This window comes from Mirounga leonina, unplaced genomic scaffold (assembly GCF_011800145.1).
Source record: "Mirounga leonina isolate KUSES-001 unplaced genomic scaffold, KU_Mleo_1.0 Mir_115, whole genome shotgun sequence".
Lineage (NCBI taxonomy): Eukaryota > Metazoa > Chordata > Mammalia > Carnivora > Phocidae > Mirounga > Mirounga leonina.
This window is the reverse complement of record NW_023270268.1, coordinates 8,553,250-8,575,668: the sequence shown is the minus strand read 5'-3', so window position 1 is coordinate 8,575,668 and position 22,419 is coordinate 8,553,250. Positions and strand designations below refer to the sequence as shown.

The 22,419-nt window shown below is 44.1% G+C and overlaps 1 protein-coding gene and 1 long non-coding RNA gene across 2 annotated transcripts in view; one reads left to right on the top strand and one right to left on the bottom strand.

Moving 5' to 3' along the window:
- Positions 1–12,211: 12,211 nt before the first annotated feature.
- Positions 12,212–15,006, bottom strand: EIF1B (eukaryotic translation initiation factor 1B). The gene is made up of 4 exons (XM_034992490.1): positions 14,711–15,006; positions 13,619–13,782; positions 13,100–13,201; positions 12,212–12,679 (listed from the first exon to the last, which is right to left on the bottom strand). The coding sequence occupies exons 1-4, from the start codon at positions 14,739–14,741 to the stop codon at positions 12,635–12,637; spliced, it is 342 nt and encodes a 113-aa protein (XP_034848381.1). The 5' UTR covers positions 14,742–15,006; the 3' UTR covers positions 12,212–12,634.
- Positions 15,007–15,242: 236 nt separating this feature from the next.
- The window catches only part of LOC118002191, an 86,477-nt gene continuing 79,300 nt past the window's right edge, over positions 15,243–22,419 (top strand). Inside the window, exon 1 of the long non-coding RNA XR_004676977.1 lies at positions 15,243–15,864. This is a non-coding gene — a long non-coding RNA (uncharacterized LOC118002191). The remainder of the gene's footprint in view (positions 15,865–22,419) is intronic.

Sequence of the window (22,419 nt, the reverse complement as noted above, 5' to 3'; positions counted from 1 at the left end):
TTATCCTTCTAGATCCTCTGCTGGCGCCTCATAGATTGGGCAACAAGAGACAGATTAATAAGAGAACAACAAACAGAAGTTTGTTAACAGGTGCATCACATATACACACAGGAGTCCTCAGTGATGAGTAGTTCAAAGGGATGCTTAGCACTTGGGCCCATGTAGCATCTTAGCAAAGAACAGTAATTTTGTGGAGAAGTGGTAAGAGGAAGGGAGAAGACTTTGAGCTTCTAGGGGTAGCAAATTGTGGGAAGGCAAATGTCAGCAGAAACCACGGTGCAAAGAGTCTCGTTAGGTTTGTTGAGTAGATTTCTCTGGTCCTGTCTCCAGGCTGATAATGGTCTAGAGTTGTTTCCCGTCCTTCCTGGTAGAGAGACGAGGGCTGACACTTTTACAAATTTATGTCCTGCTTTTAGGCAAATGGTGGGCGGGGCTGGGGGCGGGCAGAGGAGAGCTTTTCTTGTGTCTGTCTTCAGCTCAAAATAATCCTTATGCCAAAGTGGCATATTTTAGGGTAGCATATTCTGCTTCCTTTCATTATAAAGATAAGATAGGGATGCTATGAACTGGGAAGATAATTATGGCATTTAGTCGCCCAGGAATCAAGCTCTACCCACAAGGTCCCTGAGAGAGAGACCTGTGCACAGAACAGAGCCTCGCACATGGAAGGCAAAGGGACGCTTTAACACTAGATGAAGTCTAGGGGACCCTGAATGCCAAAACTATCTTGAAAAAGAACAAATTTGGAGAACTCACGTTTCCTGATTTCAAGGCTCACTACAAAGCTTCAGTAATTAAAGTTTGGTTCTGGTGTAAGGATAGGCATGGATCAATGGAATAGAATTGAGAAACCACAAATAAGCTCTTGTTTATAGCCAATTGATTTTTTAAAAAGATTTTATTTATTTGACAGAGACAGCGAGAGAGGGAACACAAGCAGTGGGAGTGGGAGAGGGAGAAGCAGGCTTCCCGCAGAGCAGGGAGCCCGAAGCGGGGCTCGATCCCAGGACCCTGGGATCATGACCTGAGCCTAATGACTGAGCGACCCAGGCGCCCCTATAGCCAATTGATTTTTAACAAGGGTGTCACAGTCACTGAATGAGGGAAAGAATAATCTTTCCAACAAACGGTGTTGGGACAACTGGATATCCACATGCTAAAGAATGAATTTAGATCCCTGCCTTACACCAAATGCACAGACGTTAAGTAAAAACGGACCAGTGGGGACACCTGGGTGGCTCAGTCCATTAAGCATCTGTCTTTGGCTCAGGTCATGATCCCAGGGTCCTGGGATCAAGTCCTACATCGGGCTCTCTGCTCAGCAGGGAGCCTGCTTCTCTCTCTGCCTCTGCCTGCCACTCCCCCTGCTTGTGCTCTCTCTCTCTCTGACAAATAAATAAAATCTTTTTAAAAAGTGGACAAATGAGGAGTGACTGCTAAGGAGGACGAGGTATCTTTTGTGGCGGAAGTGAAAATGTTCTGAGAATAGTGGTGATGGTCACACAATGTTGTGAAGGCACTAAAGCCCATGGGATTCTCTACTTTAAATGGTTGGATGGATGGTACGTGAGTTATAGCTCAACAAAGAGGACAGCGTGGCAGGGACCTGGAGGACATGGGTCTGAAGGACCATGGCCAGCCTGGTACTTCTCTGTGAGGCTTGGTGGTTTGGAGAGTGAAAGAAGCTTCTATGGAGTGGGAATCCTACACCTTGCCATGATGTTCCTTTGCCATCCAGCGTGTTTCTCCCTCTTTTCTAAGCCTGTTCCCCATTGAGTCCTTTCCTGAACAGTTCTCCAAACCACTCAAATCCAACACCTGTGTGTTCAAGGATAAGGCTGGGAAGCCGTTAATTTGCACAGAAGGGTTCCTGGAGCCCAAGCTGCCAGGCCCGGCCTAAGGTTTCAGACGATGGCCAAATCTACACTCATTAGTGTGATAGTTAAAAGTTTTTCCAAGAAAATAAAAGAAAGAAAAGAAAAAAGAAAAGAAAAAAACCTTCTTTGGAAGCTCACCTCTCACAGTCTTCCACCCCAGCCAGACTGTGTGTTTTGGATGCAGAGCAAGGGCCCAGTCACATTGACCGCATGACCTTCGAGCTTGCTGCTGACTCCTGTTTGCTTGTGCTCACGGGGCTGGGAAAATCCAAACTCCAGCCTGGCACACTCCGGGCTCACCCTCTCTCCTGAAGTGATCCCTCCCCCTCCCCCTTCCTGACAGTCCTGAGGGGCTCACAGGACAGCCTTTCTGGCTTCTTTTGAGCTCTATCTGTTCTGAATTCCCTGACCCCTCGCTGCCCCCTCAATAGTGAGGGCCCCTATCAGGCATGCCCTGGCCAAGATGATGCCCACTTTGACCCTTCCTGACCACTGTTTCCTAATCTGCTCTATCAGCCTCAACAGATGACGCTCAAGAGGAAGGCAGGGGAGAGGGTGGGGTGCCTGGCTGACTGTGCACCTTACATAAATGAGATCCTTTAGATTCTCACAACCACCCTGGAGACAGGGATCACTATACCCATTGAGCCTCTGAGAGGTTCAGTGACTTATTATACAAGGTCTCATAGTTCTAAGTGGCACCTGGGATTCAAACCCAAGTCTGCCTGGTTCCAAAGTTTGGCTTTCACAAACTGCAATGGAAACACCCAAAATTACCACACCTGAGTCTGGAGGCAAGATCCTAGGGAGTAGGGTCTATCAACCACTGCAGTAAGAATAATTAATGACATAAAAAATTGTTAATGGGAGAGAAAAAATCAACAAAATGGGTTGTAAAATATAATAGGTTAATTCCACTTTCATTATAAAAATAACTATACCAAAAAAAAAAACCCAAAAAGCTCTAAGGTTATACACCAACATGATAACATTGGAACCCCTGCATGGTGGAATTATGAGTAACTCTTATTCTTCATTGAGCTTTTCTGGATTTTCTGTGTTTTCCAAAAGACCTGAAAAACCCACACATTATGGAGATAACAATAAAAAAGTTTAAGGTTTCATGAAAAACAAAAGGTTTACTCTTTCATTTAATGATTTCCAGTTCTAATGGCCAAAATATGAAACTGTCTTCCCTCGAGTGTAGCTAAAAAATATTTTCTTTTTTTTTGAAAGGGATGGTATGTACATATTTTTCAAAAATTGATTTGAAAGAAACTATAATAACCCTTTGATATATGTTAAAAATTTTTTTCTACTTTTTTTTTAAATAGGCTCCATGCCCAGCATGGAGCCCAATGCAGGGCTCAAACTCACAGCCCTGAGATCAAGACCTGAACTGAAATCAAGAGTCAGATACTAACCAACTGAGCCACCCAGGCACCCCTCCACTTTGATTTTGTTTTTAAATTTTTGTTTAGATTTTATTTTGTTTGGTTTTCACAAAACAGAAATTTAAAATTTTGCCAAATCAATTAATTTTTAAAGATGCTGACTTTTGAACATTTCTGAAAAGGGCAGAGAATATCCTCCAATAAACATTATGGAAATAAAAATCATTCTCAAGTACAGAAGGCTGTTCTTGCTGATTTGCAAGAGTTCCTTATATATTCTAAAAACTAGCTCTAAACATTTCATAGATTTAGGCCTTATAGTATCTTCTCTCATCGTCTGTTAACTTGGCCCAGTGTGTTTTTGAAAAAACACAGTCTTTAATTTTAACAGAGACTAAACCATCAATTTGTCTCCTTATACTTTGTTTTGAGGTTCAGTTAAAAAATTCCTTTTCCCTCATATTTATAGCAGTTTTATTCACAATAGCCAGAAGGTGAAAGCAATCCAAGTGTCCATCAGTGGATGAATGGATGATCCAAATGTGACACATACATACCACGGAGTATTTACTATTCAGCCTTAAAAAGGGAAGAAATTCTGACACATGCTACAACATGGATGAACCTTGATGACATTGTGCCAAATAAAAAGCCAATCACAAAATGAAAAAGACTGCCTGCTTCTGCTTGTATGGGGTATCTAGAATAGTCAAATTCATGGACATTGAAAGTACAAGGGTGGTTGCCAGGAGTGGGGGGAGGGCAGAGCTGGGAGTTAGTGTTTCATGGGTACAGAGTTTCAGTTTTGCAAGACGAAAAGAGTTCCATGGATGGATGGTGGTGACGGCTGCACAATAGGTGAATATACTTAATGCCACTGAATACACTTAAAAATGGTTAAGATGGCAAATTGTAGCTTATGTATATTTTACAATTGAAAAACCTCCTTTTAACTAAAGGGTATTATGCTAAGTGAAATAAGTCAATCAGAGAAAGACAATTATATGATCTCACTGATATGTGAAATTTGAGAAACAAGAGAGAGGATCATAGGGGAAGAGAGGAACAAATGAAACAAGATGAAACCAGAGAGGGAGACAAACCATAAGAGACTCTTAATCTCAGGAAACAAACTGAGGGTTGCTGGAGTGGGGGGTGGGGTGGGAGGGATGGGGTGGCTGGGTGATGGACACTGGGGAGGGTATGTGTTGTGGTGAGCACTGTGTGTTGTATAAGAGTGATGAATCACAGACCTGTACCCCTGAAACAAATAATACATTATATGTTAGTAATAAGAAAATAATAAAATGAAATAAATTAAAAAAAGAAAAACCTCCTTTTGCATCTCAAAGTCACAACACATCCTACGAATTTTTTTGATTACCTTTATATTTTTGTCTTTCACAATTACATTTTTAATCCATCTGGAATCCTCCATTACTTATGGTGTGAAGTAGGGACCCAACTTTTTCTTCATTTAGCCAAATTTCCCAATACCTTCAACTACACAATCCATTCTTTCCCCCAGTGGACATCCACTGTGATAGAGAAGCCTTGTAGTAAGAATATAACTAAGTCTCCTACAGCATCTTAACAGGCTGGGGCACTAGGGTAATGTTGGTGAATGGTAAAGGGGCCTGGCACCCAGGTCTTTCCAAGGCCCTGGTGGAATATGCCTCTGCCACTCATTCTGCCAGTTTTCTTTCTCCTAGACCTGAATTCCACTCCTCTGCACTCTAGAGAGACAGCAAGGGAGACGGGGAGGGTGAGGAGACTGCTTGCCAGGAATAATCGTTTTCAAACAATCCATTGACAAACATCATAGCCCTTTGCCATTTCAGGGATGCACGTGCTTCTTCACAATTGGGAATGATCCACACCTAAGTGATATAACTGGACTGGAATTTCCCAAACGGCGAGTGGAGGTCAGAGGAAATGAGATTTAGTCATCTGTTCAATAAATATTTACTGAACACCTATTTTTTTTCCAGACCCGGTTCTAAGCACTGGGAGTGGGAGATACAGAGGTATCTTAGGTTGGGCTCCCAAAGAAGGCTGTGAGAAGGATTTAAGTGCAAGTAGCTTATTTGGGAGGTGTGCTCGTAAAGCCCTGGTCGAAGAATGGGGAAATGAGGCAAGAAAAGAAAGGAAGCCAATAAAGGGTGCCATATTGACAGGTTATCATTATGGACAACTGAGGTCCCATCCTGCTGGGGAATTCTGGGAGCCAGTGTAGAACATGCTTCCAGGTTTTCCCACCTGAGAGTGAGGGATCTGGGATACTATGCACCAACTACCATCCGTCATTGGTTGAGGGCTATTGAGGCAGGGGGCAAGGAACAGGTGTGAAATCCCTAGTACTTCTGTCCTGCCCTGTGTAGTCCCAGCATGCTCCCTTGGCCAGAGAAAGCCCTCAAGGAAAGGTCACAGATGCTTGTATTTAGAGCACCCAGGGAACATGCACAGGAATGGTGAGTGCCAAGGGGATATGGGTGAGGCACTGACAGCATCTCCTATAGGATGTACCTTACATGTTAGTGGTGGGAAGATGGAAAGTAAACCAGCAAACAAATAATGAACAAGATACCTTTGAATAAAGACAGGTAGTACAAAGAAAGCAAAACAGGATGTTTTGTTAGCAGTGGATGGTGGGGGGCTTGTTTAGACTGGGTAGTCGGGTTGGCCTCCTTGAGGTTTGAACTAAAATTGAGTGACAAGGGTGCCTGGGTGGCTCAGTTGGTGGAGCGATGGACTCTTGGTTTTGGCTCAGGTTGTGATCTCATGGGTCGTGGGATCTGGACTCCAGCTTTGGGCTCCGTGCTCAGTGGGGCGTCTGCTTGAGATTCTCTCCCTCTGCCTCTGCCCCCACTCTCTAAAATGAATAAAATTTTAAAAAGATAAAATGGCGTGACAAGAAGAGAGATGGAGAGGGGCAGAGCATTCCAGGCAAAGTGAACACAAGTGCAAATGCACTAAGGCAGGGACCAGTATGTCTGGAAGCAGAATAGAAAGTTAGAGGGGGTGGATGGCAAGAACGGGAGGTAGGCAGGGACAGGTCATTGGGATGCCATGAGCCCCTGTAATATGTTCAGCATTAATATTAAGCACAGTGTTCCCAGATTTTGTGCAGAGAATGGGCATAAAATCTCATTTGAATTTTATAAAGAATCTTCAGGGTTCTGTGGTCAATGGATATAAGCAGATCAGTTGGGGGGCTACTAACTGTGAAATCAGTGAAAGACAATGGTGGCTTGAACTTGGAGTAGGGCAGATGTGGGAGGGAAGATGAACATAGATATATTTTGCAAATAAGAACTAGAAGACTTGATCAGATTTGGATGGGAATGTTGGCAGTAAAGGAAGGGAAGATTCAAAGGTGATTAAGTTTTAGGCTTGAGTTATTTCGTGGATGGTGGTACCATCTGCTTAGATGAGGCAGACTGGGAAAGGGACTGGGAGGGAGGGGAGGATGGAGTCAATATTTCTGCTTCAGTCATGTTGGTCATGAGATACCTGTTTCACATCCAAATGGATGTCAAGCAGGCTGGTTAGCAGCTGAAGGGGATATAGGATCAAGAGAGGTTTTCTTTTCTTCTGTCTGAAAGATGGGAGATATTACAAGTATTTCTACCTGTTGGAAAGGATCCAGCAGAGAAGGAAGAAATGGATGATACAGAAAAAAGAGAATAATTACAGTGGTAATTCATGGAGAAGAGGGGACAGTGCCCTGGACACAAATGGAAGGGTGGGTTTTGATGGGAGCAAGTACACTTCATTCATTATAAACAGAAGAGAGGACAGAGTATGAACAACTGCGTGAGTTGGGAAGACTTGGGAGCTGGAAAAATGAGGGAGTTTCAATTATCTCAGTGATGGGTGATGCAAAGCCTTCGGCTGTGCACGATGGAGGGTGGGGGCCAAGGGAAAGGGAGAAACCCCTGTTTCTCTCCAGCTACCTTCCTGCTGCTCTGTGCGGGCATGGAGTCAGTGGTTGAGTGTGACAAGGGTTGACCTCTTGACAAATGAGTACAGAGAGGACCAAAGGAGGCAAGGGTATTTGCAAGGAGGGAATTGTGATAGTAGGCCAGGGAATCCATGCTGGGTCACGAAGTCTGTGAGTATTACCTGAGCAGATACATGAAGAACACTCAGAGCTGTAGACTGCAAGCATTGGAAAGAGGTTAGCCATTTTTACTTTTATTATAAGGGAAGTGAGGGTATGAGGGGCAATGCTTGGTAAAAATGTGGAAATTTCAAAGGATCTGTTGGAGAGAGAGTACATTTTCTGGTAATACCTCCCCTGAGCAGGGATTCCCTGGTCAGGGGCCCATCTCATGAGGCTGACGCTGATCGCGTAGAGTCAATTCCCTTCAGTACAATTTTGAGGTTGCCCTGAGCTCTCATTAGGCCTCCCCTACTTGTGAAGGTGAGGCTCTGCAAGTGGGTCCTGTTCTGGGTCTAACGGAGCATCATGTATTGGCCTGATGAGCTTCTGGGGAATCCAGTCATTACTTTTCCCAGATAAAAATCGACAATCTTCAGGTGATACTCAACATGGGGGTGCCCCAAGGAGCCAAAAAAGGCACACTAACCTGTGACAGAGGTTTAGATCGAAAGCCCTATATATTTAGGTTCTCTGTGTGTGTATGCGTAAAGCACCAGATTGTGTTCCTCAACAGGTGACAATTGAGGAGGAGACTTAATTCTTTCCAGTTTAATCACCCATCCTCTGGAGACCATAAACAGATGTCTCTGTTTACATTTGAGTTAAATTCCTCCTAATAACACTGTGGTAGATAGTGGGGGAGGCAGCTTTATATATCCCCTGGGCAAGACTGCAGAAGCATTTTCTTGTCTCTCCCATGGAAAAGCAAATCGCAGTAGATGGCTTGTAATGATAAAGGATTGGCTGGATCAATTTCTACCATTTGAGGGATGGCAAAATTAAACTTGTCAGCTGGTGCTTTAATGATGCCCCCAACAACCGAAACCTCAGTAATCTACATTGAACTGCCAGGAGTGAGCAAGGTTTTTAAGCGGCCACAAGGGGGTGTTAAAGGACTACACACTTGCTCTAATCACTCCCCTCCCCCCCCACTCCCTCCTTTAATTCCCTACGTTTTTGTTTTGTTTTGTTTTGTTTTGTTTTTGGAACCATCTATTTCTTTCTTTTTTTTAATTTAATTTTATTATGTTATGTTAATCACCATACATTACATCATTAGTTTTTGATGTAGTGTTCCATGATTCGTTGTTTGGGTATAACACCCAGTGCAATTCCCTACTTTTTAATAGCACAATTCCCTGGGCACACTATGTTGTTTTATTTCAACAATCCTGGTCTACCAAGTAGGTCACCAGTGGTTCCTGTAGTCCAGTCTGAATATCGGGCTAACGTTTCCTGTGTTTTTAACACGTCAGTGGCAATAAAGTGCTCAGAGTGCACTCAGTTCTTGACCAGGGAGCAGGTGGGCCTTTTCCCCACTTCAAAAAATTATACTACTCTCCAAATCCTTGACGATGTCTTCTCTGCAGAATTTGTCATGGTTTACATGGATTAAAGTACTTTCTGATTCTGTATCCATTGCCATATTGTATGCTGTCCCTTGCCCGAAGGACTCAGGAGGTGGGCCTGGGGTCCTGGCAAGAATGGGTGAAGGACACATGGAGACAAACCTGCAGGTTATAGCTAGCCTCCTTTTAGACCGTTCTGTAGGCTCAGAGGCCCTTCAAAAGCCTCCAGGCTGGAGCAGAGAGCTTCAGCCTGAAGCCCAGTTTGGGGGCTGAGATCACTTAGATTCCCTGTGGGGTATTTTGGCTTTGAACTTCAGTCCCCTTTTGTGCCTTCAACGAATGGTACCTATCTAATTGCTTTTTGCATGAAAAAAGTCTGTAGGTTGTTCTTTCTTTTGAGATGAAGGCGCCAACCATAATTCTAATCACGCCCTCGATTCACTGGGAACAGAGCTACAGACCCTTGGCAGATCTACTGCTCCCCCTGCTAGGTTCAAAATCAGACAGATGAGCTAAGAGGTGAGCTACCTGACCCACATGCGTGTCCTCACAGCCCAGGCTGAGTTTAATTGGTCATTTCAGTTCTCTGTATAGGTCAGAGACTCCCCACAGGCCACACGTCATTGAACACAAAGGTGCCCAGATTAGGATTGTCCAAGGACAGTTTGAAATTCCCTCCTCTTTCTGGCACCAATTCCACTCTGAATGATTCTCCAGGAATGAAGTAATACAGCCGTTCCTCTGATTAGCTTTTTTTCCCAAGTTTCCATTATCAAGAAAAAAAATGGAGTTAAATGCCAGCATAGCCATGTGAAAGGAGCTGTCAATGCTGAGGGTTCCTTACATGGTTTTGCTCCTGCTTAATTCTAGCTGATTCACTTGGTCCCTTGATCCCAGACAAGCACCATGTGGCCTGGCTGTCGCCTGTCAAGTAAGGGCAGCTGGTAGCAATCCACAGCAAATGACGATTCCCTTGGTTTTAGTTACAGCAGGGCCACGCCTCCCTTGTTACCTTCCCACAAGGAATTCTGGCTTAGTAAGGGGAATCCTCAAGAGGCCCAGTGGAACAATCTGATGAGGTTGTGCGCAATCTGATGAGGTTCGTTTTTCGTGAGCTGTAACTACCCATTCCTTTAGCTGGAGCCCCACTGGTGACAGGTGGCACGTGGAAGTCTGTTTGCATTCTCTATTTAGGTTATTTTTGTTAACTGCCATCTGATTGGGACTAGAACTGTTCCTTCCATATTCGAGCTGCCCTCTTTCTAGGATGGTTGAGAACAGCTACTATTACTTGAATTCCTAAGTACTAGAGCAGGCTGCTTCCCCAGGCTACTCTCTGCCTCAGGGGGTTGGAGACTGAAGGGCAGAGGACATCCCTGCTAGCAGCACTTTACTCCAGGCTGTGCCTCAACCAAAGGTTCATTTCCTAATGGCTTCGCCGAGACCTCTGCCAAGTCTAGAAGGTTAGGGACAGATTTACTTGTCCTCTATTCACTATTTTTCACTTTACGTCCTGCAAGTACAGACCATTAAAGAAACTAAACTGCAGATCTAAATATTCCCACATGGGGAGCACCAGGAGGGACGCCCCTCAGCTTGTTATTTTTGCTGCATTTGTTAAGACGTAATCTACTCCCTCCTCAGTTATACAATGCTGCCTAGTCCCTTTTGCCCCTGAAGCAGACAAGAGCAGTTAGCCCTGCTCCCGTGCTCTTAGGTACCTCCAAGGCTGCCAGTCAGAGAACTTTTCCACATGAGAGTGGTATTTATTCTAAGCTCATCCTTTGATGAAGCTTTAGTAAAATTGCGGAAATCCATAGATCTTAATTACATCCTTTATTTCAATTTCGTTGCAAACACAAGAAAGAAGGAAAGGATACTTGATCTGTTCTTGTTCTAAGGATAGGGACTGCCCTACAGGTGAGAAGTCCAATCAGGTGTCTGGGGCTCACGGGCTGAAGGGAGATCAAGAGAGGTGCTCCTCAAAGAAATCGTTTTGCTCAAGGCTTTTGATTCAGCCAGTGGGAGTGGCCTGACACACTGAGGATGGAGAGCTTATCTATGGGTGCCAAGATGGGGGGGGGCCCTTTCTTAGAAGGTTTCTCTCTTCCCTCCACCTTCTTTGTTCAGTTTTACATGATCAATTCTTTCCTGGGCACTAGCCTGGCTCTCGTATCTATTTTAAAACATTACAATGAAGAGGCAACTCTTGAACATACACGTTAACTTAGATCTCTGCTTTATCATTTTCATAAACTATTTCCATGGCACCTCTCAACTAGAGGTGGAATCGTTACAAAACGTTACAGGTAGAAAAATGAGGATTTCTCAAGTTGGAAAATGCTCCTAAACTGCTTGATCTTCTTGGTCAGATTTTTTCAGAAATGAGCCTCCCAAATTTAGCACTATATGCTGGTATACTCACTTAACAGTGCCAGTCTTCCTCGGAGCAGCAGGGGGTGAGAAAGTAACAAAACCTATTACTTCAGTGTCTTTAAGAGGTAGACGATGGAGGCCGATTTTGCTTTACCAAAAGCAGTATCATCAGAATAGAGGCAAGGGTTCAGCTGGTACAGAATGTAGTGGCCCAGGTGAGACATTTTTCACATTATTATTCCACCTCATTAAGCTGGAGTATGCACTTATGGATGCATTTCTTCATCTTGGTGAAATGGATTTAATGACGGCTTGTATAATGGAGCAAATTATTCCTACTCAATAAAAAGCAGGAGCGTGGAACTCAAGATGAGTTGCAGAAATCTTGGAAGAGCTGCCCCAACCCCCACGCATTGTCACCCATGGTTCTCATTTCCTTTGGTGAAACACATACTAGAACCATGATGTAGTGAAAGAACATGGGTTTTCTGGCCTCGAAGTCCTGAGCTGGCACCCTAAGTCAGTCACTTCCTGGCACTCTAGGTAATCTCTGCACCTCCGTCTTCCATCTGTTAGACAGTGATCCCACCCACCAACACTTGCAGAACAGTGCCTGTGACTGAATTTATAGTCTGTCAGGAGCCTACTGCATTACCTGGCACTTAGGGACAGATTTATGTTGGCAGCCCAGGAACATCATCAATAAAAACACATAAAAGCATTCTATGTGCTAACACTTCTGAATTTAAACTATACTTCATATTCTCTTTGAAAGTTTAACACTACATTCTGATAAATCTTGGCTCTTGGCGAGGTTATACTCCTGGTTCCTATTCTAACCTTTAAGTCAGTAAATGAAGAACACAAGTTATATAACAAACATTCCCCTCCAGCTTTGGGTTTAACAGTAGGTGAAAACTAATTAGAAAGAATACTTGCCATGACCTGAGCTGAAATCAAGAGTTGGACGCTTAACCAACTGAGCCACCCAGGCGCCCCTTAATAAAATAAAAAAATATATAAACACTTGCAGAACGAGAACTCCAACTATGAAAGACAAAATATGTGTATTTACTTGCTTAGATTTGGGAGCCTAATTGCTCACAAAAGGATTCATAGATGTTTCTTTATTGTTAAGCTGCAACATACATGGTTTAATACAACAAAAAAACATTTAATCAAGTGAAAAATAATAAACTGAACAATAAACAAATAAACACTCAAAACAAAGTATTTTCCATTGGAAACATGTTAAGATGAATACGGGGTTTCGTTACCATCTTACTGCAATTTTTTTATGTGTTACTAGCCTACATACCCCATGTTTTCTGTAATCATGCAGGTGTGAATGGGAGTTTGAATGATTAAATACATGAAAAGTCCGTTTACTGCAGAGAATCATTTCACAAGGCAGCCAAACTGGGTTTAGAGAACAAAATTATTCAAGAAATTCTCCACGTATTTAGGTTCATTTTAGAATCCATGAACCTTAAGCTGTTCCTCCTTGACAATGCCAACCTGCAAAACAAAATGTAACAGAATCACTCTGAGAAATGTATGTTTCACCAAGAAAACATGGAGTGCTGATTATAAAAAGAATCATTGTTAATAGTCTATGGCAACACTGTTACTTGCCCTGTTAAGTGTTAACACTAAACAATTCCACACACACTTACATACCTTGACATGCCCAAAACTCAACTGGCCACGTAGATACAGGAATGATCAGGTCATTCGAATGACAACATAAATGAATAAAGGTTCTACTGACTTCAAAATAAGTACCAACTTTGTATTTCTCTCTCAATTTACCAATTTACCTCATTCATATGATTTTTCTTTTTTTTTTTTCCACTACGGAGGAAATAATTCATGCTGCCCTTGAACACAATTTTGGAAGCAATCTCAAGGTTGTACATAAAGCACCCAAGCACTCACCTCCAAGAGAAACTGGCAAATGTTTTTTCTTTGGTCACCTTGAAGCTGAATAACCTCTCCGTATTCAGGATGTTCAATCACAGTACCATTACAGGCGAATTTCTGGAGAAATATATGCTTAGTTATAACATAACTAAAGTCAGATACAATGAGGTTTTATTTTCACTATAAGACTAATACTGACTCTTTCAGTAGACCTGATCATGTTTAAGAAACAGGTTTTGTCTCCTGTAATACCCAACGCTACCAAATTAATTTGCAAATGAATCAGCAGGAAACATAACGGAAGTGATTTTACTTGGAACATCAAGAACTGAGTATTTCACATTTTGTTTGAAAGCCATGAAAATATTATTTTAAAATGGGAGACAACACAAATATCTGGGCGTTAAGAGAATGAACACAGCTTTCTTGGGTCCAACAACACTCACCCACACTAATTAAGAGTCAAGTAAAGGTGTCCTGTTCAGGAGTGCATCAAATAACTACAGTTTAACCTTTTCTTCCCAACACCTTTACCTTTTTGAAAGCTTTCACAAGTTTCTTTTTGTCATAATCATCTGCAATGCCCTGGACAGTCGTCAGTGTCTTTCTGCCGTTCCGTTGCTGGATTCTTATATGAATGTAATCCTCAGTCCCTGCCGGGAGTAAGTCGTCACCCTTAGTTGCATCAGCAAAGGGGTCTGCAAAGGGATACAAAAAATATTCCAAAGCAGAAAAACATCTTTTAGTAAGTAATTTCTAGATGCAGGGCACACTACAGTCTAGACAGTAAAGAAGGTTCTAGTGCCTCTGCTATTTTTGCGGGTGGGGATGGGAGGGCGTAATGCGCGTGGGGTGTTAACAAAACCACCAAGGTACTCTCACAAAAAGAGGAAAAATATAAACAGCTACGTCCACGGACACTGAATAGAAACCGTGTTACAGGTAGACTGGTATCACTGAACGTAGTCCTCTAATGAGAGAAGCGGTTTTGAAAACCGTAATTTTGCAGCTACTATAAAAATGTGCGTCACCTCGATTACATTCTGATGACAACAGAAACATTCAAACGTGTCCACCCCAATCATTTAACCGTAACGGTGCCCTTAACAAGTAAAAAAGAAGAAGATACCTACATATACACATACGCACATAGACGTATCTGTCAAGAGGCGTAATTTTACAAATTACTACGCCAACAGAGAAGCCGGACCGCGGCCCTGTGACAGATCAGAGGCCCGGGTCCGCTTCTTTAACCAAACGCCCGCAAGAGCTGCTCGGAACCCGCTCCGACCACCGATGGACGCCGACCCCCAGCCCCCGGCCCGGCGCCCACTCGCGAGGGAAGGGCAGGTCCAGGAGCGGCGGGCCGGGCTCGCAAAGGCGGCGGCGGCTGGGGCGAGGCGGGAGCCGGGGCAGGGACGGGGCAGGGACGGGGCAGGGACGGGGCAGGGGGTTCCGCGGGGAGGGAGCGGGGGCCGCGGCCGCCCTCGGGGAGGGGGTCGCCGGGGGCCCAGTCGCCATCTTCTGGGCGCCGAGACAAAGCCCCACTCGGGGTGCGGGAAGGCAGCAGGGGGGCCCTCGGGGCTGCGGCCCGGGCGACGGCGGGTGGGGGCGGCCGGATCTTACCGAAAGATTGGAGGTTCTGGATAGTGGACATGCGATACTAGTGTGAGGCCGGTGAGGGGATAAAATTCCTGCGGGGCCCGCCCGGATCACCGTGTCTGGAGGCTGCAGTGGCGAGAAAACGTAAATAAATAAGGAGACGCTTCGCCCCTGGGTTGGGATTCGGCTGGAGCGGCGGCGGCGGCGGCGGAAGCCGGGAGGAGGCAGGAAGAGGCGAAGGAGGAGGCGGAGGAAGAGGCGGCGGCCACGGAGGCAAAGACGCGAGAGAAGAGGCGGCGCTGTGGCTTCTCCCACAAAATGGCCGACGGAGGCTATTTAGCCGCGCCCGCCGCCCCTCCCCCGTGACCCACCCGCGCCGGGCATCCTGGGACATGTAGTTTCCTGGGGGCGGCAGAGGCCATCCAACCTGGGGCCGGCGGGCTTATGGGACCGCAATTCCCGGCAGGGAGCACGCCCTCCGGCGCCGGAGGCCGGGCGGGGAAGGGTTCAGGGGGCTGCGGAGACGTCCGGACAGAGCCAGCGGGTTTTGGGGACTGTGCGCTCCCCGCGCTCGGGCGCTCTCCTTGACTCCCTTTCTCTCGCCAAACAGCGGCGGCGCCAAGGGGTCAGTATGGGGGGACATTCTTCGTTAGTCCCCGTCGAGGCCTGGGGTAGTATAAGTAAAACCAGGGTGCAGAAGCAAAACAAGTACCCTGGCCCTGGCTTTCGACTCGTCAGCTGCCGCTCATCACCTCCTGCATCGCAGTGCCGTCCCCCCCTCTGACCCCGGCCCCTGGCCCCAGTGGCGCGAGCCACGTTAGTCCCCACGGGGGCTGGAGGTGAGAGGGCCCCCTGACCACCCCCAACCCCCGCCCCGGGTTGGTCTGCCCTCCGAGTCCCGAGCGCGGTGGCTCTCAAACTCCAGCGTGCCTCTCGCGGAGGGCTTGGTAAAACACGGATTGATGGACCTCAGAGCTTCTGTTTCAGGTCTGCGGTGTGACCCGACAATTGGCAAACCTAACAAGCTGCCAGGAGATGCAGGTGCTACTGGTCTGGGAACACACCGCAGAATCCCTGCCCCGCTTCACCAGGGCCCGACATCCAGCGGGGGCCGGGATGTGTCGTCCGAACATACCAAAAAACCAGCCTGTCAGCTTGGACACGGAACCTTGAATAGGGTAGGTGCCAGACGTAAATTGAAAGTGAGCTCAGCAAAGAGGTTAACTGATACAGAGTCAGGTACCAGGGCTGTAACATCTTATCGAGAGAGCTACACACGGAAAACAAACCTGAGACTTTGGGAGTGGGTTCACCCAGGCAGGTGCTCAATTATCAAACTTGGTTGGCTTTCTGGAAGGAAAGAGAGAGACTAAAATTTAGGGATTCTTAACTTTTTTGTGTGCCGTGGCAGTCTTGTGAAACCTACGGACCCCTTCTCAGAATAATGCTTTAAGTGCATAACAAAACATGGAGGATTGCAAAGCAAACTACTCATACTGAAATTAAAAACAATACGTTGATAACACAGTATCGTTTCTTTGCTAATGCATTAATTAACAAGATCTAGTAGCAGGTCTAACAAGTACTAGAATTTCAAAAAGGTGATGAAAGATATTTTGAGAGACTTGTGACATCAGAAATGTAATATGAAAATACCTATTCTATTAGTGCAAAGTGGCAGGTTCTTCTAATACCGCTGTGGTGTTGCCAGTATTCCTAATGGGGAAATGCTAAATTTTGCTTAGAGGCTAGTGAAAATATTGATGTAATCTTTTTTACTATCCAATTTTTGGGATTCCCCCAACCCTGCAGTTTTATCTATGGACCCGGGGTCTGTAGACCCCAAATTAAGAATACCTGGATTTAATAATCTTTTGTGATTAACAATAATGTTCTTACTGAATGCTTACTATTTGCCTGTTGGACTTACACACAGTATTATTGATCTTCCTAGCCATTCTGTGATATAGTTATAACTCTGTTGAAGATATGTAGAAATGGAGGCTCTCATAGGTTAAATAAATTGCCTTAAAAAATCCAATTCATGGGCACCTGGGTGGCTCAGTTGGTTAAGCGTCTTGCCTTTGGCTCAGGTCATGATCTCAGGGTCCTGGGATCGAGTCCCTCATCAGGCTCCCTGCTCAGCGGGGAGTCTGCTTCTCCCTCTGCCTGCCCCTTCCCCCAGCTCGTGTGCACGCTCTCTCTCTCTCTCTCAAAAATAAATAAATAAAATCTTTTTAAAAAATCCAATTCATAACTCTCAGGAATTTTACTACATTTTTAATCTTCCAATCTTGATGTAAATGAATAATACTTTTTTTTAACCCAAACTTAGGTGTAAGGTGTTAGAGCTGGTTCCAAAACAAGGAGAATCAAGCATTTTTTGTTGTCCATTTGTTGATCACAGCTACGGTGGTTTCTGTTCTTTGGTCTTACAGCTCTACAAGCATGCTTTAAAGTAATTTTTAACACTACTATAGGTGAAGTATAGGATAAACAAAATGCATAGCTGTTTCCTACTAGATGTCCATAACCATTTTATATTACATTGTTTTTCAGAAGTAGACAAGGGTGGTCCAGTGAAGAATCAGATAACAAAGATACATACAGAAGTTAAAAAAAAAAAAAAAATCCAGTATCTTAGGGATTTCATGGTCATTACCCTTGGGAGGAGAATTCCTTTTTACTTCCTAGTGTTGAATCAGAAACCCCTAGAACCTCAGAAATCTTCAATAAAAGCCAACTATATAGGTTAGATACAATTGTGATTGTTATCTTAAAAATTTTTTGGACTCTCTGGTCATTGGTAGCTTTGTTTTTAGACTGACACTGTTCAATACAGGAGCCACTTGCCCCATGTGGCCACTGAGCACTTGCAGTGTGGCTGGTCCAAATTAATATAGGTTCTGCATATAAAGTACACACTGGCCTTTCAAAGATTTAAATTGTTTCCATTTTATCTGTTTCTTTTTACTTTTTAACATGTGGCCACTGGAAAATTTAAAATTACATGTGGGCGGCTCACTGTTTCTATTAGACAGGGCTGGTTGAGAGTAAAGGGATTGACCTTATATGCAAAGTTATCAAAAAAGGAATAAACTGAAGCATTTAAAATCTAGTCTTTTTAGTTCTAGTAGTACTAGCCTAGTAGAAGGTGATTATTTCCTGCCTTATTTCAGAAAGGAGCATAGATCACTTGCAGAGAAGAGTAGTATTGACTAAAAGAAGCAGGAAAGAATAGAAAAAAGGTAGAAGAGTTGAAAAATGAAAGCCCCAAAGCTAGAGATAGACCCCAGGTCTGGATCTTAATTTCCTAATGGTTAAGACAAAGAGAAAACCAGCGAGAAAATTCGTATAGCTACAGGATAAAAACATACCGGTTGCGCAGGAGGAATGACTTTGCCTGGCCCTGAGCCACAGGAGCTGTTTTTCTTGGGCCCTCATAAAGGGGACACTGTGATGTAGTGGACAGCATCCCCAGCAGTTTGCCTACCGCGAAGACAATGGTGGGCTTTACGCAGCTGTTTGTTATATCTGCTAGATATGAAAACGTGCTCTCTGGTTAGAGCCTTGGGTCCTCATCCATCCGGCTGTGGCGGGCGGGTGAGAATGTGCCCCTCAGATTTCCTGCTTCAGTGAGCATAATTGATCAACAGCCCCAGCCCCTGCAGCGCAGGCCCGTTCTCCAGATGAGGGACTCAACTGATGGGCGACTTTCATCATGGACTCTCCATGGGCCTGGCTGAACTTTCCCAGCCTTGGGCTGAGATCCAAGATTCTTCTTATTCACCCCTTCTTTCCTCTCTCCTTCACAGGGTCACCTCCTCTGACTCCTTCCTCTTTCCCCCACAGGTGTTCCACCACTAAATCTCCTGCACATCTAAACCCATCTTGATGTCTGCCTCTCAAAGGACCCAAACTGATACACCTAACCCCCTGCTGGGTGGGACACAAGGTTCCACCTCTGCTGTATACTGTTGCACAGAGGCCATAAGAAAGAGCATGAGTTTCAGTCCATCCTTGAGTTTCCAGCTTATGCATGTAGGGTTCCAGCTTGCTTGGATCTTCTCTTCTTTCCCTTACCGTCCCACTGGACTCTTCATCAGATGTGGAGGTACAGTCTTACAGAAGCTGTTTAGTGATCCCTCACAATTACATAAGCCAATTCCCTATAACAAATTCCTTTCCGTATATTTGCATGTGTTCCACAGCGAAGCAGAACCAACAAGAGACATATACAGGTACTATCCCCAGCCCTGTGTGGGTATTGTGTACTGTTCCTCTAACCTTTTGGGTGGTTTCCTTACATTCATCAGTATTGTCCTAAATACTGGAGGAGGACCCAAGAGCTCTTTAGAGATCCCCCTCTCTCTGAAGCTCTTTCCAGTACTCTGTGAACTCTAACTGCCTTGGGCTCTTAACTTTTTCTGCTTAACTTAGGGAGTCTGCTGAGCTCTGCCTGTGTTTTCCTTGAAACTCTTTCAAGGCAGTGAGCTAGGGCAATCGCAGGGCTCACTGCATTTCTTTTCCATTTTCCATCTTTGAGGGATTGCTATCCTTTGATACAGAGTTTCTTGAAAAACTGTTGTTTATACTGTGTCCTGTGTTTTGGTTATTTTAGGTGGAGAGTAAATTCAGTAGATTCATTTTGGTTGACAGCAAAAGTCCAGTACATGTATTTTGAATGGATGAATGAGCTTCTCCTTGGCATCCATCCTGAGATTAAACCCTTTGCTATAAATGTGTCTGACATTTGGATGGTGCAGTGACCTTGCCATATGGAGGTGCTACAGTGGTGTAAATGTATGCGTGTACAAATTTTTTATCCACCAATGGTGTAAATTTCTTATAGTACTAAAAACCTGTGCTTCAGAAGACTTTCAGAAATGTGTATTTCTATTTATTTTTTATAAGATTTTATTTATTTGAGAGAGAGCGCACAAGCAGGGGGCAGGGATAGAGAGGGAGAAGCCGACTCTCCGCTGAGCAGGGAACCCAATGCAGGGCTCAATCCCAGGACCCTGAGATCATGACCTGAGCCGAAGGCAGAAGCTTAACCAACTGAGCCCCCCAGGCGCCCCTGGCTTTTAGAAATGTGTATTTCTAAAAGTGTCATTTTATAGCAGGGAAACTTTGGGTGGGGAAATGAATCACCCTATAAATTATGTTAACTGAATTTCTGTTACATTAGTTTGCCCATCTACCCAATTTTATACTTGAGAACTTGCAAATTTTCTTAGTATATCCAAGTACTGTGTAGGGCATTAAATATACTATGAATATTTGGTAAATATGAGTTGACCCACTTTATGGCTAAAAAGAGGAAACACATTCTGAACTGAGGCGCACAATAAGTGAGCGAAGGGAATTGCTGGTGGTATTTTGTAATCTTCAGCTGTGGGCCAGGAAATGTGCTAAGCACTTTATATTATTTTATGCTCTTCATAATAAAGTGAAATGGGTTTTATTATCCTATGTTACAGGTGAGGAAACTGAGACTCAAGAAGTTTAAACACACAAAAATGTTTATTACTTCTTCAAGAACGCATAGCCAGTAAGTGGCATAGTCAGAATTTGAACCCAGGTTTGTCTGCCTCCAAATTCCATGCTCTTTCTCCTATATTCTGACTCCTTTATGGAGGTTAGGCATACAGTTTGAGCCATACCATGTTTATTAGTATTTTTACAGGGAAAGAATAAGCAAATCTGGCCAATTGAAAACATGCAGAACATGGACCGGTGAAGTACGGTTTCCGTGGTTGCTGATAAGTGGCCTAAAATCACTCATGAATGTAGAAGTCACTAACGCTGGCTTAAAGTGTACACCAAAGCTAATTTTTCATGATGCCAGGGTTTTCATTGATAACAAATTAGTTATAAAAACCACAGTGCTCTAACTGATTGGAGATAAAAGAATGATTGGATCTTCCCTTCATCATAACCAAGGTAGTATTTCTCAGTTCCTTAACCTTATCCAGCTTCTGAGACAGTCCTGAGCCTCCTTCCTCCGTGAAGAGTACAAGTGAGTCCATTGACCAGGCGATAGTATCAGTCATTCAGCCTTTGTTGAGTGTCTGCAATGTGCTTCGTGCCCCTGCCAAGTGCTGTGACAAGAGACCTATGTTTGAATCAATTAGGGAGGAATTCAGTATGTGCTGGAGGTCAAGGGTGGCAAATATAAGCCCACTGATTTAAAAAGTGAATTTGTGTCATATTTTGTATAAAATTTATTCTCTTCGGGAAAGTATAATGAATTTCTAGCTTATCTTTACCAAATTTGGAAACACTGGTAGCAATTGCTCTACCTTAGCTGAGGGACAGTTCTTGAATTTGTCACAATACCTTTTATTTCTTATCGTTCCTTTAACATGGAGGCTGAGTGCCTATTGTCTTTGCCATTATCAGTGGCCCAGAAGACCGCCTGACTCGCTAAATGCTGGTGATCTTGATTGGCAGCCTCTTGCTAGAGGCTTAGAGAAGGCATTATAGAGACTTTTAATGCATTTTCTTTAGTTCGAGCTTCCTGAGAATCAAGGGGTGGTGGGGAAGAAATGGGATGTATTTTAAGATGTAGGACTGATTTTGGAAGAGAGTCTATAGTTGCATATCAAAACTAGATGTTGAGAGGGAAGTATCGGACAGAGGAGTATTTCAGGAAAGAAATCTGTAGAAGGTCAGTAGGAAGAAAATCAGTTACTTCAGTTACAAACAGATACATGGAAGTGGGGCAGCGGGGGGAAGAGGGAGGGAAGGAGGCAGGACAGGGAGGAAAAGGCAGGCAGGATGCTCTGTGGAAAGAATTGCATCCATATGACAACAAAAGTGAAAAAAGCCAAGACACAGTGGACACTTAGCCCAAGTAGAGTTTAGGACCTGGTCAAATAGAGGCCCACCTATTGTTCTAAAAAAGGTAAATTAGCTGTCATATTTCACATGAAAATTCAGATTTCTGTCTGCACTTAAAAAAATCTACATTGACCACTTATCTTTTTTTTTAATTTTTTATTGTTATGTTAATCACCATACATTACATCATTAGTTTTAGGAGTAGTGTTCCATGATTCATTGTTTATGCATAACACCCAGTGCTCCATGCAGAGCGTGCCCTCTTTAATACCCATCACCAGGCTAACCCATCCTCCCACCCCCCTCCCCTCTAGAACCCTCAGTTTGTTTTTCAGAGTCCATCGTCTCTCATGGTTCGTCTCCCCCTCTGATTTCCCCCCCTTCATTCTTCCCCTCCTGCTATCTTCTTCTTTTTTTTTTCTTAACATATATTACATTATTTGTTTCAGAGGTACAGATCTGACATTCAATAGTCTTGCACAATTCTCAGCGCTTACCAGAGCACATACCCTCCCCAGTGTCTATCACCCAGTCACCCCATCCCTCCCACCCCACCCCCCACTCCAGCAACCCTCAGTTTGTTTCCTGAGATTAAGAATTCCTCATATCAGTGAGGTCATATGATACATGCATTGACCGCTTATCTTAAAAGAAAAATCAGTCAAGGCTGCTCTGTAGATATTTCACTTCTGATTGCCCAGGCAGTGGGACGATGATGTGAATGGAATTATGATGAAAAAAAAAAAAAAAACAAACAATGAGTTAAGAAAATATTAAAAAAAAAAAAAAAGAGGTAGAGCCATACGTGACCTGGATTGTTTCACCTTAGGGGACATTTTTGGGAAAAGTTAGTGCCAAGTGAAAGGGCAGAGTCATGAAGGAAGGAA